Source organism: Hemiscyllium ocellatum, chromosome 25, assembly GCF_020745735.1.
Source record: "Hemiscyllium ocellatum isolate sHemOce1 chromosome 25, sHemOce1.pat.X.cur, whole genome shotgun sequence".
NCBI classification, from domain to species: Eukaryota; Metazoa; Chordata; class Chondrichthyes; order Orectolobiformes; family Hemiscylliidae; genus Hemiscyllium; species Hemiscyllium ocellatum.
The window spans coordinates 36,413,229-36,427,638 of record NC_083425.1 but is presented as its reverse complement, the minus strand read 5'-3'; the positions used below and the strand labels follow the sequence as shown (position 1 = coordinate 36,427,638).

Below are 14,410 nucleotides of genomic sequence, written 5' to 3'. Positions count from 1 at the left end.
CATTAAGCCTTTAACTTTAGCTAGTAAGCCACTCCAGATGAATTGCTGGGAAATCTTCTCAGGGGAGGACGACCGCGCCGGCCTTCCTCTCCAGATGCTGCGCACTTCCATCCCCAAGGAACCTGCATTCCGACCGTGCGGACCCCAGGGATTCCTGTGCTCACGTCTCGTTCATGCTTATACCTTACTTCTGTCGCAGGCAGTGACCCCCGCCGTCCATCCTGGTAATCACCACCATCTCCCACTTCCCTACAACGTTCCCCCTTCTCAAAGCAGTGCGCTGTCGGGCCAGCTTCTTCCCTCAACACCAAGCCCCCACCCACCGCCCACCCTCACCTTCTCGCTGCTGCTCTGAGACACAGTGTCTGCCGCTTTGGGCTCGGCTGCCGGGCTTTTCTCTTCGGGCTCCTCCTGCTGCCCCTCGCCCGACTCCGTGGGGTCGGGGATGCCGTCGATGTATTCCTCCTTGCACACTAGCCCCCGGGCCCTCAGCAGCTCGTCCGTCTCCCTGTCCACCACCAGCAGCCGGGTTTGCTCGGCCACCGCCTTGATCTTCTGGACCACTTGCTGGTGGCTGTCCTGCTCCACGTTGTCCCCATTCACCTGAACCACTTTGTCCCCGGCCCGCAGCCCCGCTCGCTCAGCTGGAGAGGCCGCTTCCACCAGGCGGATGAACTGACCGGTCTTGCCCTTCTCCCCGTGCAGGTGGAAGCCGTATCCACTCGGGCCTTTCTCGATAACACAGAGCCGGGGCCGGAGCTGCTCCTTGGTCATGGTGGGGATAAACCCTCAATCAGTCACTGACTCGAGGATACTGTATCGGAGTGTGACTGGGGGATACTCTGTATCCAAGTGGCACTCGGAGATAATGTGTCTGCGCGCGATTCACAAACTGCAACAAAGTATCCGCACAGCCAGGGCCGCCCTCCTTTTGACTGGCAGCTCCCCTCTCCAATCACCGACAGGGAATCTCAAGCTTTAGCCAATCGACGCCGTTCTCCGCAAGGCCCCGCCTCCCTATTAATATTTATTCCACGTTGCTTTCAAATTTGCATCCCCTCTGACGTGAGAAAGCAGGAGTTGAACATCTTCATCGATGAATTCAGAGTCTGCAACACGCTGCGGAGAAATGGTGAATTCCACGCCGCGAATGCATTTCAAAATACCATGGCGTAAACTTGCAAAGGAGGCTACATCACGAACTTTAAGAATACTCGCAAACCCCGCCTCGGTCGCCGGGCAACTAGTTGATTGACAAGTCTGAGCGACGCTGGAAGCGGGAGAACTGCAAATCGAGGAAAATTGCAGAAAAGCTCTATTAAAGCTCAGCAGCGTATCGGCTATTTTACACTGCATACTCAACTTTAAAATAATGTTGTCTTGGTGCACGCAAGAACAAATTTTAGTAAATATATATGGTAAAAGTCACTTTTTTTAAAACCCCCCACCCCCTTCATGTTCCCAATGCTGTCTCCTGCTGGTTAGAGAATGCAACTTGCAAAATGTTCTTTGAGGGCGCAGATAGTTTCGGGAACCCCATCCAGGACAAACATATAAATAGAAAGCAGGAGACAACAGCTTCGCTTCACTTGGAGTTCGCCACTGATGATGTTACCTAGCCAGGTAATGAAACGTCTGGATATCAAACCTACAGCTCAGCGAGCAAACCTAACACCCTAGTTTCGGGAATTTCGAGATTTTTGCGATTTTACTCAAAACCATTACAAACATTATTAACATTCAAACACACGCTTTGCAGAAATGTTGTTCCTGTAAAAAACAAAAAAAACGGAAAAAAAGGAAAAGACTTAAATAATCACCGACACTGCAGAAATAGTGTGAACAAAACAAACAACAATTTTCATGAAACTGATGGCCTCAACCTTACATGCTCAGAAAAATCTAGTTGCAGATATAGTGGGTGTATTGTTCGTTTTTCTGCAAAATTTCCTAAATTTTGGATAGAATGGAACATCCAGAAATTACAAATATAAGAATGAATGTAGTCAGCATAGATTTCAAAAGTGAAAATCTAGCTGCATCATAGAATTTTACAGTACAGCAGTTGGCCATTCGGCCCATAGACTGTGTACTGGCTCCTGAAAGACCTACTCAGCCAGTTCCATTCCATACAATTGATTGGCTTGATTTGATTTATTGTCACATATACTTATTACAAATACAGTTAAAAGTGTTGTTTAGTGTCGCAACTTTCTGGCGGCATTTTAAAACACAGAAAACAAACCAAAGGCAGAATATAAAGCCAGAAAAATATAACAATAAAGTTGATCTTATAGTTTTATCTCAATAAAGTGGTGGTCTTTGGAACAGCTCCCAGTTTCTTACTCAGTTTGGGGCCTGGATCTGTACTCCTCCACCTTGATGTCTTAGTCATAGAGATGTACAGCACGGAAACAGACCCTTCAGCCCAATCCATCCATGCCGACCAGATATCCCAACCCAATCTAGTCCCACCTGTCAGCACCCGGCCCATCTCTCTCCAAATCCTTCCTATTCATATACCCATCCAAATGCCTTTTAAATGTTGCAATTGTACCAGCCTCCACTAGGTCCTCTGGCAGCTCATTCCATACACGTACTACACTCTGCGTGAAAACGTTGCCCCAGAGGTCTCTTTTATATCTTTCCCTTCTCACCCTAGACCTATGCCATCTAGTTCTGAACCCCCCCACCACAGGAAAAGACATGGTCTATTTATCCTATCTATGCCCCTCATGATTTTGTTAATCTCTATAAGGTCACCCCTCAGCCTCCGATGCTCCAGTGAAAACAGTCCCAGCCTGTTCAGACTCTCCCTAGAGCTCACATCTTCCAACTCTGGCAACATCCTTGTAAATCTTTTCTGAACCCTTTCAAGTTTAACAACATCTTTCCGATAGGAAGGAGACCAGAATTGCATGCAATATTCCAACAGTGACCTAACCAATATCCTGTACAGCCGCAACATGACCTCCCAGCTCCTGTACTCAATACTCTGAACAATAAAGGAAAGCATACCAAGCGCCTTCTTCACGATCCTATCTACCTGCGACTCCACTTTCAATGAGCTATGAACCTGCACTCCAAGGTGTCTTTGTTCAGCAACACTCCCTAGGACCTTACCATTTTGAATCTCTGCTGCTAAACTGACTACACTACTGCAACCATGCTTCACCTTGGAAGAACTGATGAATGCACTAATTTTTTTCAGAAGGGAACAGAGCAGGAAATGGGGTAGATGGAATTTATCTTAATTTTCAAAATGCTTTTCATAAGGTGCCCCACAGTAGATCAATAAATAAGGTTAGAGACAAGTGGCAGAAAACTGAGAGTAGTTATTTAGAGTAGTAGAGGTGGTAAGTGGTTTTCTACTTGGATCAGAACTTAGGAGTTCTGTAGCAAGTAACACTTCTTGACTTCCCAGAGTCAAGGCACAAGTCAGGTATGTGATGGAATAATTCTCATTTGCTTTGACAAGTGCAACTCCAACACCCTCAACCCACTCAGTTGTATCAGTCGTTTTGAAGTCTCAAAGACCACCTGGCATCAACCTAGATACTGAAATGACAACAGCCAAAACAGCATTGTTGATACTGCAAAGTCCTCTTTACCAATATCTGGGGCCTAGTGTCAAACGTGGGGTAGTGGTCTCATAGACTAGTTAAGCAACAGCCTGACATAGACGTACTTATGGAATCATACCTTACAATGTCCCAGGCTCACCAGCGCCATCCCTGGATATGTCCTGACACGCCTATAGGGCAGACATAACAGAGGTGGCTGCACAGTGGTGTACAGTTGGGAGGTAGTTGCCCTCAACATTAAATTGAGTCCTCAATATTGACTCTGGACCCCATGAAGTTTCATGTTTTTAGGTTAAACATAGTCAAGGACACCTCCTACTGATTACCATGCACTGTCCTCCTTCAGCTGATGATCAGTATTACTCCATGTTTAACAACACTTGGAAGAAGCACTGAGGGTGGCAATGTACAAACTGCTCTGGGTGGGGAAAGGCAATGTACACTACTAAGATTACCTCGGAAGCAACACACTGATCAAGCTGATTAGATCCTGAAGGACACAGCTGCCGCAAATAGTGATGGGAAACCACAGGGGAACCATACTTGACCTCATTCTCACCAATCTGCCTGCTGTAGATGCACCGGTCCATGTTATTAAGAGTAATCACTGCAAAGTCCTTGAGGAGACAAAGTCCCATCTTCCCAATGAGAATACCCTCCGTTATGTTGTGTAGAATGAGAACCGTGCTAAATCCAACTGATTTTAAACAGATCTAACAACTCCAGAGCATTCATGAGGCATGATAGGCCATCTACAGCAGCCAAAACATACTCCAACACAATCTGCAAGCTTTTGGCCTGGCATATCCCCCACTCAACCATTACCATCAAACTAGGGAACCAACCTTGGTTCAATGGAGAATGCAGGTGGGCATGCCAGGGAGCATGAAGATGAAGTGTCAACCTGGTGAAGCTACCAAACAGGATCACTTGTTTGCCAAACAGCATAAGCAGCAAGTAATAGACTGAGATAAACAATCTTATAACCAATGGATCAGATCTAAACTCTGCAGTCCTACTACATCCAGTCATGAACGTTCATGGACAGTTAAACAATTCATTGGAGGGAGAAGCTCCATAAATATGTCCATCCTCAATGATGGAAGTGCCCAGCACGTAAGTGCAAAAAATAAAGCTGAAGCATTTGCAACAATCTTGGCTAAAGTGAAAGTGCTGAATAGATGATCCATCTCAGCTTCTTCCAGTAGTCCCCAGCATCACAGATGCCAATCTTCAGCCAGTCTGATTCACTTCTTGTGATATCAAGAAATGGTTGGAGGCAGTAGACGCTGCAACGGCCATAGGCCCTGATAATATTCCTGCAAGGATACAGAAGATACAGAACACTTATCCTTCAGAACTTGCCTAGCCAAGCTGTTCCAGTACAGCTACAACACTGGCATCTACCCATCAATGTGGAAAATTGCTCAGGTATGTCCTGTACACAGAAAGCAGGGCAAATCCAACCCAGCCAATTACAGCCTCATCCACCTCTATTCTTGATCTTCATTAAAATGATGGAAGGTGTCATCAGCAATGCTATCAAGCAGCACCTACTCAACAACAACCAGCTTACTGATGCCTAGCTTGGGTTCTCATTAGGGTCACTAGCTCCTGACCTCATTACAGCCTTGGTTCAAACTGGGGCAAGAATACTGAATTTCAAAGATGAGGTGAGATTGACAGCCCTTGACATCAAGACCAGGTTTAACTGACTGTGGCATCAAAGAGCCCTCGCAAAATTGGAATTAGTGGGAATGGTGACAAACTCTCCACTGCTTGGAGTCATCCCTGGCACATAGGAAGATGGTTGTAGTCGTTGAAAGTCAGCCATCTGAGCTCCAGGACATCTCTGTAAGAGTTCCTCATGGTAATGTCCTAGGTTTAAACATTTTCAGCTGCTTCATCAATGATCTTCCCTCCATCATAAGGTCAGATTTGATGACTGCACAATGTTTAGCAGTCCATGTCAAAATGCGAAAAGATCTGAACAATATCCAGGCTTGGGCTGACAAGTGGCAATTACATTCATGCCACACAAATGCTAGGCAATGACCATCTCCAATGAGAGACAATGTAGACATCCCCTCTTGACATCCAATGGTGTTAACATCACTGAATCCCCCACTATCAACATCCTGGGGGTTACCATTAACCAGAAATTCAATTGGACTCACCATATTAATACACTGACTGCAAGAAATGGCCAGAGGCTAGGAATACTTCAGGGAGTAAGTCAATTATTGAGTAACCATCTACACATGTACAGCCACAAGTCAGATGTGTGACAGAATACTCCCCACTTGCCTGAATGAGTACAGCTTCAAACAACACTTGTGAAGCTCTGCATTATCCAGGACAAAGCAACCCTCTTGAAAGCAACCACATCCACAAGCATTCACTCCCTCCACCATCAATGCTCAGTAGCAGCAGTGTTTCCTGTCAACAAGCTGCATTGCAGAAATTTGGCAAAGAGATTTTCACAGCACCTTCCAAACCTATAATCACCTCCATCAGAAGAACAAAGGTAGCAGTACTTTGAACACCACCACCCACACATTCCCCTCCATGTCACTCACCATCCTGACCTGAAAGTGTATTGCTATTTCTTCAGTGTCATTGGATCAAAATCCTGAAAATCCCTCCTGAAGGCATGGAGGATTAACCTACAACACAGGGACTGCAGTGGTTCAAGAAGGTAGCTCACTACTCTCTCAAGGACAGCAATAAGGCAATAAATGCTGGCCAACTAACAACACACAAGTCTGATGAGAGAATAAAATACCATCCAGGACAAATGATTAGTACAACATTCAAAAACAAATTCACACCTCTACCACTGACACACAGCAGCAGACAAGAAGCACTGCAGAAATTCACCAAGACCCCTTAGTGAGCGTCTTCCAAACCCACAACCACTATTGCTGAAAAAGACACAGGCAGCAGATGCACAGAATGCTGCCACCTGCAAATACCTCTACAACTGACTCATGTCCAGACTTGGAAATATATCACTATCCTTTAAAATCCTGGAACTCCATAACAGACTGTCAAGGTGCTTATACTAAATGTGCTATAGTAGTTCAAGAAGACAGCTCACTACCACATTTTTAAGGTCAACCAGGAATGAGCAATAAATACTGACCCAGCGATGCCCACATACAACAACCAAATAAAAACAAACTTGGAAGTTGCAAGCACAGCTGGGGTAGAGGAACAAAGGGATCTCAAAGTAAAATACACCATTTACTAAAAGCTGTGCCACAGGTTGGCAAGATCATAAAAAAGCCAAGAAATCAACCTTCTCTCTACAGTGATAGAATTGAAAAGTATGTTATGTAATCTAACAAATGTCCACATTTAGATTACTGCATGCAGTGAAGGATGTAGAGACATTGGGGACCTGGGCTCGATTCCAGCCTTGGGTGACTGCCAATGTTGGAGTTTGCATGTTCTCTCTGTATCATGTGACTTTCCTCTGGGTGCTCCAGTTTCCTCCCACTGTGCAAAGACGTGCAGGTTAGATGGATTGGCCATGGTAAATTGTCCATAGTGTTCAGGGATATACAGGCTAGGTGAGTTAGCCATGGTAAATGTGGGGTTATGGGAATAGGTTGGGGGGCTGTGTCTGTGTCTGAGTGGGATGCTGTTCAGAGTGCAGACTTAATAGGCTGAATGGCCTCTTTCCACACTGTGGGGATTCTAAGTGTTACATGGATAATACCAGAAATGCATGGTATATACATTTTATAAAAGCTGGATCTCTTTTGGAAGCAGTAAGTTTGTTGGTGACCAAACAGGGATCTTTAAAATTGTTTTGATTGGGTGGATTGAGAGAAAATGTTTCCTTGTTTGGGGAGGAAAATAACTTGAGGCAATCAAAATAAGATAGTCACCAAGAAATCTTACAGGAAATTCAGAAGAAGTGTTTCTACCATGTGAGAACATGGTAGTTGCTGCCAGGGAGGAGTTGAAGCAAATGGCGTTCATGAATTTAACAGGATGCTTGTTAATCAGCTGAGGGAGAAGGAAATCGCTGGTTATGATAATAGATTTAGATAAGTACCGATGGGAGGAGCTTTCAGTGCAGTATAAATATTATCAAGGATTAGTCAGGACTAAAGGGCAGCATGATGGCTGAGTGCTTAGCACTGATGCCTCCCAGCGCCAGGGACCCAGGTTTAATTCCACCCTCGGATGATTGTCTGAGCAGAGTTTACACATTCTCCTAGTGTCTGCATAGGTTTCCTTTGGGTGCTCTAATTTCCTCCCACAGTTCAAAGATATGCAGATTAGGCGAATTAGCCATGGGAAATGCAGAGTTACAGAGATCAGGTAGGGAGACAGATCTGGATGGAATGCTCTTAGGAAAGTATATTAGGATTTAATGAGCTGAATGACTTGTTTCCGTACTGTAGGGAGTTGATGATTCCAGTTGGGCTGAATGACCCATTTCAGTTCTCTATATCCTCTGTTCTTTTATGTTCCATGTAATTCCAGTGAATTGGAGACCAGAAAATGTGATGTCTCTATTCAATAAAGGCAGTGACATAGAAAGTAGGAAATTATCGCTAGGTTTGTGAAGGTTTGTAGCTCAGGTTGAGGTTTAGGGTGTAGGTTTGCTCGCTGAGCTGTAGGTTTGATATCCAGATGTTTCATTACCTGGATAGGTAACATCACCTGGCTAGGCGACCCCAAGTGAAGCGAAGCTGTTGTCTCCTGCTTTCTATTTATATCTTTCTCCTGGATGGAGTTCCTGGGGTTTGTGGTGATGTCATTTCCTGTTCATTTTCTGAGGGGTTGATAGATGGCATCTAGATCTATGTGCTTGTTTATGGCGTTGTGGTTGGAGTGCCAAGCCTCTAGGAATTGACTGGCATGTCTTTGCTTAGCCTGTCCCAGGATAGATGTGTTGTCCCAGTCGAAATGGTGGTTTTTTTCATCCGTGTGTAGGGCTATGAGGGAGAGGGGGTCGTGTCTTTTTGTGGCTAGCTGGTGTTCATGTATCCTGGTGGCTAACTTTCTTCCTGTTTGTCCTACGTAGTGTTTGTGGCAGTCCTTGCATGGAATTTTATAGATGACGTTGGTTTTGTCCATGGGTTGTACTGGGTCTTTTAAGTTTGTTAGTTATGTCTCCAATATAAACTGCTGATAAAAATACCACAAACCAGAAATTTAACAGAACAAAACGGCTGCAGAATGCTCCAAGAACTAATCAATGACGCCCACCACAGACTCCGAAAATACAATCGGGAAATTGCACGCCAAAAACCGTTATTCAAACAAGCAACAAATCAAGAATGGACGGATGCGGTAGAACGAGCAATAAACACCAAACAATGACAAACACAGATAAAGAAAAATCGGGACCTGAAGAAAAAAACTTGATAAACTCACAAAAAAAGACAAAACCGATAACACAGGGGCATGGATAAAGAACTTATCAGACCGGACCCTATCAGACACAGAAGAAACGGTACTAATCAAAGGATTAAATTTCAATTACCGAGACACTGACAAGAAGGATTTCCTAGCGGCATTAGAAACCACATTGAAGGACAACAATCTCACGAAAGAAACACAACAAACGATCAGACAGACAGTTGCACCTACTCTGAGCCGAAAAAAGAAAGGAAACAAACTGAACACACAAGAAAAGAAAGCTCTAGAAAACCTCAAAAAAGACAAAAACATCGTTATATTACCTGCAGAAAAAGGTCGGCTCACAGTCATCCTGAACAGAAGGGATGACATAGAGAAAGCCAATACACTACTCGCAGACACCAACACCTACCAACAGGTGGCACTAGACCCGACCCCACAATTAGGAAACAAAATTACATATCTCCTCAGAAAATTACACAATTCCGGACAATTAAACAAGACGGAATTCCAGAAAATGAAACCCAACGGGACCAACACCCCACGATTCTACGGACTACCAAAAATCCATAAACAGGAGCGCCCCTCAGACCTATAGTCTCACTACCCGGAACACCAACTTACAGACTGGCCAAAGAACTACATGCAAGACTGAAGTACCTTGTAGAAGAGTCACAGCACTCCATCCACTCCACCCAGGAATTCCTAAAAATCATCAAAAACACCAAAATAGAGGAAGACGAAGCAATGATCTCATTCGACGTAACAGCACTGTTCACCTCCATCAACATCGACCTGGCAAAGGAAACTTTCGCCACACTTTTAGAACAGACCATCACACACACACCAACCACCATCAATCACATTATCAACGAAAACATAATGAAGCTAATGGACCTGTGCCTCACCACCCACTTCACTTTCAAGAACATAATCGACAAACAAACCAACGGCACACCCATGGGATCTCCGCTATCAGGATTCATAGCAGAAGCGGTAATGCAAAGGCTAGAACAAACAGCCCTACCAATCATCAAACCAAAAATTTGGGTTCGCTACGTAGATGACACCTTTGTCATCACAAAGCAAAACAAGATAGAAGAGACATTTAACATCATCAACAACACCCTCACAGGCATAAAGTTCACCGAGGAGGAAGAAACTGACAACAAACTCGCATTTCTGGACGTCACAGTAGAAAGAAAGGACAAGGGAGAATTACAAACCTGCGTATACAGAAAATCGACAAACACTGACCAAATACTCAACTACACCAGCAACAATCCCAACACACACAAACGAAGCTGTATCAGAACACTATTCCAACGAGCAGCACAGACAAACTTTGAAAAACAGAGGAGAACCACCTATACGATGTATTCAAGAAGAACGGATACTCAAAAAACACAGTGCGCAGATTCCTCAAGAACAAACCATGACAAGCAGACAAAACACAGCCAGAAACCCTAACCACCTTACCATATATCAAAGAAGTTTCAGAAATGACAGCCAGACGACTGAGACCCCTCAGAATCCTAGTAGCACACAAACCCACCAACACTCTCAAACAAAAACTAACAAACTGAAAAGACCCAGTACAACCCATGGACAAAACCAACGTCATCTATAAAATTCCATGCAAGGACTGCCACAAACATCACATAGGACAAACAGGAAGAAAGTTAGCCACCAGGATACATGAACACCAGCTAGCCACAAAAAGACACGACCTCCTTTCCCTCATAGCCCTACACACGGATGAGAAAAACCACCATTTCAACTGGGACAACACATCTATCCTGGAACAGGCTAGGCAAAGACATGCCAGAGAATTCCTAGAGGCCTGGCACTCCAACCACAACGCCATAAACAAGCACATAGATCTAGATGCCATCTATCAACCCCTCAGAAAATGAACAGGAAATGACATCACCACAAACCCCAGGAACTCCATCCAGGAGAAAGATATAAATAGAAAGCAGGAGACAACAGCTTCGCTTCACTTGGAGGTCGCCACTGATGATGTTACCTAGCCAGGTAATGAAACATCTGGATATCAAACCTACAGCTCAGTGAGCAAACCTATGCCCTAGGAAATGATAGGTCAGTTAGCCTAATATCTGTAATTAGGAAAGTGGCAGAATTCAATGTCAAACAAGTAGCAACAGGGCCTTTAGAAAATGATGATACAATCAGGTGTCAATTTGATTTGTGAAAAATAAATCATATTTGATAAACATATTAGCATTCTTGGGGTTGCAATAAAAATGTTGGATAAGAGAGATGAATGGATATAGGGCATTTCCAAAACGCATTATGGAAAGATGACACATAAACATTTATTACACCAACAATAACATATTTATATTAACCGTTTAACAGAATGAAACCTTCCAAAGTGCTTGATTGAACCATTATGAGAGTATGTCACTAAGCCATATAAAAAAGATATTGGACTGGATTGGCATGCAGAGAATTATATTGACAGTTTCTCACCTTTGGGGAATTTTACCCACAGCGAGACCAGAATCAGAGAAAGTGAGGACTGCAGATGCTGGAGATCAGAGTCGAAAAGTGTGGCGCTGGAAAAGCACAGCAGGTCAGGCAGCATCTGAGGAGCAGGGGAGTCAACGTCTTCATCAGAATCAGGCAACTTATTGACAAATGTGAAGGCCCTAATTATGGACTTCTTGCCACGTTAACTTATCAGAAGACTGCCTTGCAATGACATTGCAGGGAAAGGCTTCTTTATGCAAAAAGGGGCCATGGGAAGAGAAGGCAACACCATGGAGGGGTTTCTCCACCTGCACTCAGCCTTTCAAGTTTCTGAAATATATTTTTACCCATCTTCTATATGTTGCAGTGCTGCTATCTGCTTTAGCAATGGCCACCATTCCTGGTGGCATTACTGGTCTTGGTCAGATGACCAAACGTTTGGTCAATAAAGTAGAGTCCTAAAAAAGGAAAGTGAATAAAGAGACAAAGATGTGTAGGGAGGGAATTCCAGACTTTGGGACTCAGTCTGTTGAAGGCATGACCAGTAGTAGAGTCATAGAGATGTACTGCATGGAAATAGACCCTTCAGTCAAACCCATCCATGCTAACAAGATATCCCAACCCAATCTAGTCTCACCTGCCAGCATCCGGCCCATATCCCTCCAAACCCTTCCCATTCATATACCCATCCAAATGCCTTTTAAATGTTACAATTGTACCAGCCTCCACCATTTCCTCTGGCAACTTATTCCATACACGTACCACCCTAGTGGAGCAAAAAGAATTCAGATGCCAGAATTAGGGGATTGTTAACATCTTGGAGGGCTCTGAAGCAGGAGGAAAAAGAGAGAGAGAGAGAGAGAGACAAAGCCACAGAAAGATTTGAAAACAAGCATGAGAATTATCGATCAAGGAACCAGGTTCCAATGAAGGTCAATAAGCATAGGGGTGAGGACTTAGTGTGAGTTAGGACATGGGCAGTCAGTTTTAATGACCTTGATTTTACAAAAAGTAGAATTTGGGAGATATGCCTGGAGTGGGTTGGAATGGTTGAGATATCAACGTCATGAATGATGATTTTAGCAGCAGATAACCTGAGACAAGGCAAAGTTAAACAATATTACAGAGGTAGAAATAAGCAGTGTTAGTTTGGTACAACAATGAGATCAGAAGCTCACTTTGAGATCAGTTGTGACACCAGGATTGCAGACAGAGATAATCTCAAACTGTAGTGAGGGAGAGGGTTCAAATTGATAGCTGGGAAAAGAGTTTGAAGATAAGACCAAAATAAATAGTTTCAGTCTTTCCGATATTTAACTGGAAGAAATTTCTGCTTATCTACTACTAGATGTTGGTTAAACAATCTGATATTTTAAAAACAGTGCAAGCATCCAGACAGTTATTAGTGAGGTAGCGCTGGGTCTTGCCAACATAAATGTGAAAACTAACATTTTGCCCTCAGTAAATGTCACCAAGGGACAACATTTAGTTCAACGTAAGTATGATGGCAGGGGCAGAAACCTGACTGGAGTAAACCAGAAAAGTTGGGAATGGCTTTTGGGAAGTGAAACATATTCAAGGACTTTGGAGAGGAAAGGGAGACTGAAGGTAGAGTGATAGATTGCCTGGACAATGTAGTCAAGGGTATTTTTTTAACGTTGATGGATGATCATAGAAAATTTAAAGGAAAGACAACTGAGCTAAGAAAACCATTTGCAATTTCTGCTAATATGGGGACCAGAAGAGAATGTTGGGTGATGTGTAGTTTAATGAGAATAGGATCATGGGAGCAGATAGTGGGTTTCACAAACTGGATGAGCTCAGAGAGGACACGAGGGGAGATAGGAGAGAAACAAGAGCAAGATGTAAGCTTCAGGAGTAGGGAAAGGGGGCACTTTTGAGGAAAGTTGGCCAAGTGAGCTAGCAGCAAACAAGGTTTTGACAACAGCTGATTTTTCAATAATAGGAACAAAGAAGACACAGGAAGAGATGAAGACAGAGATAAGAAGAAATTTATTGTATCAGAAGACAGTGAATCGATGGAATTCTTTACTGCAGAGGACTGTTGAGCTGGTTAATTAAGTATAGTCAAGACTGAGATAGACAGATATTTAATCAGTCAGGGGAATCAAGAGTTATGGGATAAGACAAGGAAGTGAAGTTGAGTATTATCAGATCAACCACAATTTTAATGAATGGCAAAACTGATTCGATGGGCTGAATGGCCTAGTTCCGCTCCTATGTCTTGTGGCCTTCTGGCATTATTGTTTGTAACTCATGTACCAGATCACTCAGATCCCTTTGTACCACGAATTCAGCAATCTATCCCTTTTTAAATAATATCCTTTTTAAATTCTCCATGTCAAAGTGGACAAGTTCACATTTTGTCCACATTCTACTCTGCCTTCCAACTTTTTGCCCACTCACTTAATCCATCTCAATCACGTTTTCAGATACTTCCCCCCCCCACCTCCTCCAAAATGTTACTTTTCTATGTATCTGAAAGGGTTGCCCATAACATTTAGACACAAAATGGCTGACGAAGTGGATAAATAGAATTGAAAGCATGCTTCAGCATTTGCATCAGACAAGATCCCTTTGAGACAGGGATATTCTGAAGACAAAGGGAGTATTGCACAAACGAAAGCTGCAAGAAGGTTTATGAGAGACAATTTGAAAAGAAAACGTCCAAGGGCATAACAGAGTCAGTTAGGCAAGTGGTGTAAATCACTCCAGAAGACAGTCAGCCTTGCTCATTATGCAGCTGTGAAAAGATAGTTTGCTTTAATTAGTTATTTCTTTGAAGTTGTTAACAATATTAATAGGTTCTAGTTAAAGATTCTTCAGATAATCACAGATTCCAATTTAATTATAGTTATACGTATATAACAAAATACATTGATTATTAAAAAGTATTAGGGGAAAAGATTCAAATATAGATGTAAGAG

At 43.4% G+C, this 14,410-nt stretch overlaps 1 protein-coding gene across 1 annotated transcript in view; it reads right to left on the bottom strand.

The window, feature by feature from the left end:
• The window catches only part of LOC132827642 (Na(+)/H(+) exchange regulatory cofactor NHE-RF1-like), a 103,476-nt gene extending 102,561 nt beyond the window's left edge, over positions 1 to 915 (bottom strand). Inside the window, exon 1 of the mRNA XM_060844226.1 lies at positions 337 to 915. Coding sequence (XP_060700209.1) covers positions 337 to 774 — 438 coding nt within the window. The 5' untranslated portion in view covers positions 775 to 915. The remainder of the gene's footprint in view (positions 1 to 336) is intronic.
• Between the last annotated feature and the right edge of the window lie 13,495 nt (positions 916 to 14,410).